Source organism: Montipora capricornis, chromosome 5 (assembly GCF_036669925.1).
Source record: "Montipora capricornis isolate CH-2021 chromosome 5, ASM3666992v2, whole genome shotgun sequence".
NCBI classification, from domain to species: domain Eukaryota; kingdom Metazoa; phylum Cnidaria; class Anthozoa; order Scleractinia; family Acroporidae; genus Montipora; species Montipora capricornis.
The window spans coordinates 16,958,748-16,962,288 of NC_090887.1; the positions used below are offsets into that span (position 1 = coordinate 16,958,748).

Below are 3,541 nucleotides of genomic sequence, written 5' to 3' on the forward strand. Positions count from 1 at the left end.
TACGGATAAAATCAGGAGCGCATTCCACAATTTAGCTGATATGCGCAATTGAAAATCGGTGGTATTAATAATTGCGCAATATAAGTTTAATAAATTGTATGTAGGAAAAAAAATTGAGACCAGTGATAACTGGTTGTTCTAGCTTTATTGAGGGACAGAATGATTGTAATTTCCGCGGAGATCATGAGAAGAAGACCGGAGAGAACTCAGTTATTTTTTTCATATACAGTAGCAGGAAAATCATTAAAAGCATACTTTTTTTGCAATAATATGAGGAAATTTTGAATGCGCTTATTGCGTGGAGATATAGAGTTTGACTTTGACAAAAAATCACGAAATTCCAGTTTTTTGCTACTATGATAACCGCGAAAAAAATCTCTACTTTTTTGCGAATTTTCTATGCCTGCTTTGGTTCGTTTTTCACCACTTGTAGGTGTAAAAAATTTCAATAATAATAACAAATTTTATTTTTATTTTAAATTTAATCATCTGCCTTTTTAATATATATTTGGCAGTGGCCTTTACGATGATGGGTGGCTGGGGCTGGTGCAGCCGTACCCTCCCCCTTGGTGGCTAGGGTTGGGGTGGGTCACTGTGGAGCGTTGAAACGGCTCTCCACTAGCTTTAGCTGATCAGCCTGAAAATTTTCAAAAGATGATGATGATGATGATCACAATAATAATGGAGTTCGGATTGAAGAAATGTGAGACCGTGAAATTGATGAAGGGCAAGACCTTAAGAGTCGGAGCCGGGAAGCATGCATGGGAGGATCCAACAAGGCGGTGCACCACTTAACACACTGCCGTTCGTGTATGCACTAACTGCACCTGGCGGGGGGCACCCAACAATAATTTTCGGTGAAATATGTGTTCGGGAGAGTACTAGTCAAGCTGTTCTAAGAATTTCGTTTCTAATTTGCGAAACAATTATAGATTCCTTTACTAACATAACATATCACCCAAAAGATACCGGCGCAAAAAGGGAAAAATTGACCCTATGTTTTCGGAAGGGATATTTCTGCAATTTTTGGCACTTAAAAAGGTCCCCCAGCAGTTTCGTAGTTTCTGATGGGATGAGCAAATGATTTGCTGGGAAGTTCTTAGAACGGTAACCTGGGTAACGTTCAGCTAGAAATTTCTGAAATGAAGATATCATTCCCTAAAATTTTCGAGCACTTCAATTTTCATCTTTGATATCCGAACAGATCAAATTCTTCTAGGTGATAAAAAAAAACATCTCTTTAGACAGTCTTTATACATTACAAGGAGCCTAAAAATGTCTCTCAAAGGCCTTTGGCTTAATTTGCTCGTTAGGTGCCGTTGTTAGTCCACGAGGGTGGTAAAGGTGGCGTCTTCATCTCGTTTACGGAAAACAAAATGGCCGTCTCACATTTCACGAAAAAATAACCTCTTTACACAGACAAATTTTCTTACGTTTGTTAACAGCTACTGCCGTCTCAGTGCCATAAAGAAACACATGATAACGGTTTAATACAATGGGAAGAGTCTCGCAACCTTCTGAGACGATTTCCGAGCTTGTTTTTACCGTGTTGATTGAGCAGGCTAGCGAGCGAAGGCCTCTTGCCCCTGCCACTTTCAGTGGATTCATGATGCAATCCAGATGTAGTTGTTCTACATTGTTGTGCCGAGTCATCCGGTATTTACAAGCTTTTGTAATTTCTGCGGCTCCTTCTCCCGCAAAATAACATTTGAAAAAACACAAAAACATGAAACAAAATCAAAGTTCACGGTGAATAAACACCCGATTCTCATTTCACGGATAAGTATTCTCAAAAATCACGGCTCACGGTAATTGACAAAATCACGTTTCACAAGGAAAATAAAAAAGGCAATTTACGATTCACTTGAACTGTAAATTGTCTTTTTTTATTTTCCGTGAAATGTGAAATGGCCTGTTTTTTTCTTGTGGAACGTGATTTTCTCAATCACCCTGTACCATCCTCGGTCCATGATCATCATTTTGGGTTAGTGTTGTGTATCACAGCATTTGTCTACAGTATTTTCTGCGCATTTTCTGTGCCTGTCAGACGTGATAGGTAAGACCAAGTAAGGCTATCATGCTCGCAGCAATTTACTTACCGTGGACGCTCTTCATTCTACCCGAAGTTGACAGTTTCGGTCATTTCATGCAACGAATGCAACATCATTTTCCGGTTGGTCGCCCGAAAACTATTGCCCCCAAAACGGAGGATTGAACCAATGGGACGAGATTTTCTATGGTTGTTCCGGAATTTGAGGAACTTCAGGACCACTTTGCAACGTATGCCCAAATTTCCGATATTTTTTCCCGTTCCTTTTGATTTCTTTCCCGGGTTTTTTCGAAATTACTTGTCCAATGGAAAGCGCCCCGGCCCCGTGATACCCGACGGAAGTCCCGACGGAACATAAAATTGTAGTCCGAGCAAAATAGCCAGCAGTAACACAAACAAACAAAGTACTCCAGTATGGCGGTTTTCGATGTGATCATTCATGACAAAATTTCAGACCTGCAGGATTTGTTACAGTCCAATCCAAAATGTGCCAACTCAGTAGGATGGCACGGACTGACTCCTCTGCACCAAGCAGTGTTGAAAAACAACCAAGAAATAGTAAATATGTTGCTACAATACGATGCAAACTTGAACCAACCAAATTCGTTCGGAGAGACTCCGTTTCACTTCGCCTGTCAAACGGCTTCTTTGCATTGTGTGAACAAGTTTGTGGAGATTGGAGCAGACTTGAGAGCAGAAGACAGCGCTGGTAGAACATGCATTCACCACGCTGCGAAAGGCGGATCTGTGTAAGTGAGTTCATAAAGTAGGTAGATAGGTTACTTTTAGGTAACAGCAGTTAATAGCAAATGACAGCCAAAAGAGCATAGCTAAACTGGAAACACATGTCGTGGAAAGGGCAGAACGAATGTTTTTTGACAATAACTCAGCTGTTGATCTGGTCGATTTGATCCTCGTGATCAAACACCCCTTCTGGATACACGTACTTTAGTTATTTATTATTTTTAACACTTTATTTTATTTTGTAGATCAAAGCTTCATTACTTGGTAGCTTGTGGTGTGAGTTTGAAGAAAAGGGATAACAGGTGCAAGATTAAAAAAACAACTGCATTTATGCCATAGGGCATCTTACAAAAATGACAGGTCTTAAATGTTAAATCATTGGTTTGTCATTGAAGTAATTAGCTCTAGAAATGTTGAAAGGTTCCCAGGAACATTGTGAATAATAAGATATGGGACAGTTGAGTTTAACCAACCTGCATGAAAGAACTTTCCCTTTGTTTGTTTTAGAGGTATGACGGCACTGCATGTAGCAGCGGAACTCGGCCATGTTAGAGTCTGTGAATACCTCCTGCGCAATAAGGTGAGATATAATAATAATAATAATAATAATATTTATTAACTTAAAATGTACCAACATCAATATACATCTTCATCTACATAATCCTTGAGTGCTTATTGACATGATATTGGTTTATGAGTAAAAATAAGGTATGAAAGACTGTTCAGGAAGTGAGTGTTACCTCAGAT

At 39.5% G+C, this 3,541-nt stretch overlaps 1 protein-coding gene across 1 annotated transcript in view; it reads left to right on the top strand.

The window, feature by feature from the left end:
• The first annotated feature begins 2,449 nt into the window (after nucleotides 1-2,449).
• Nucleotides 2,450-3,541, top strand: part of LOC138049695 (putative ZDHHC-type palmitoyltransferase 6) — an 11,210-nt gene continuing 10,118 nt past the window's right edge. Inside the window, exons 1-3 of the mRNA XM_068896099.1 lie at nucleotides 2,450-2,799; nucleotides 3,040-3,096; nucleotides 3,302-3,374. Coding sequence (XP_068752200.1) covers nucleotides 2,465-2,799; nucleotides 3,040-3,096; nucleotides 3,302-3,374 — 465 coding nt within the window. The 5' untranslated portion in view covers nucleotides 2,450-2,464. The remainder of the gene's footprint in view (nucleotides 2,800-3,039; nucleotides 3,097-3,301; nucleotides 3,375-3,541) is intronic.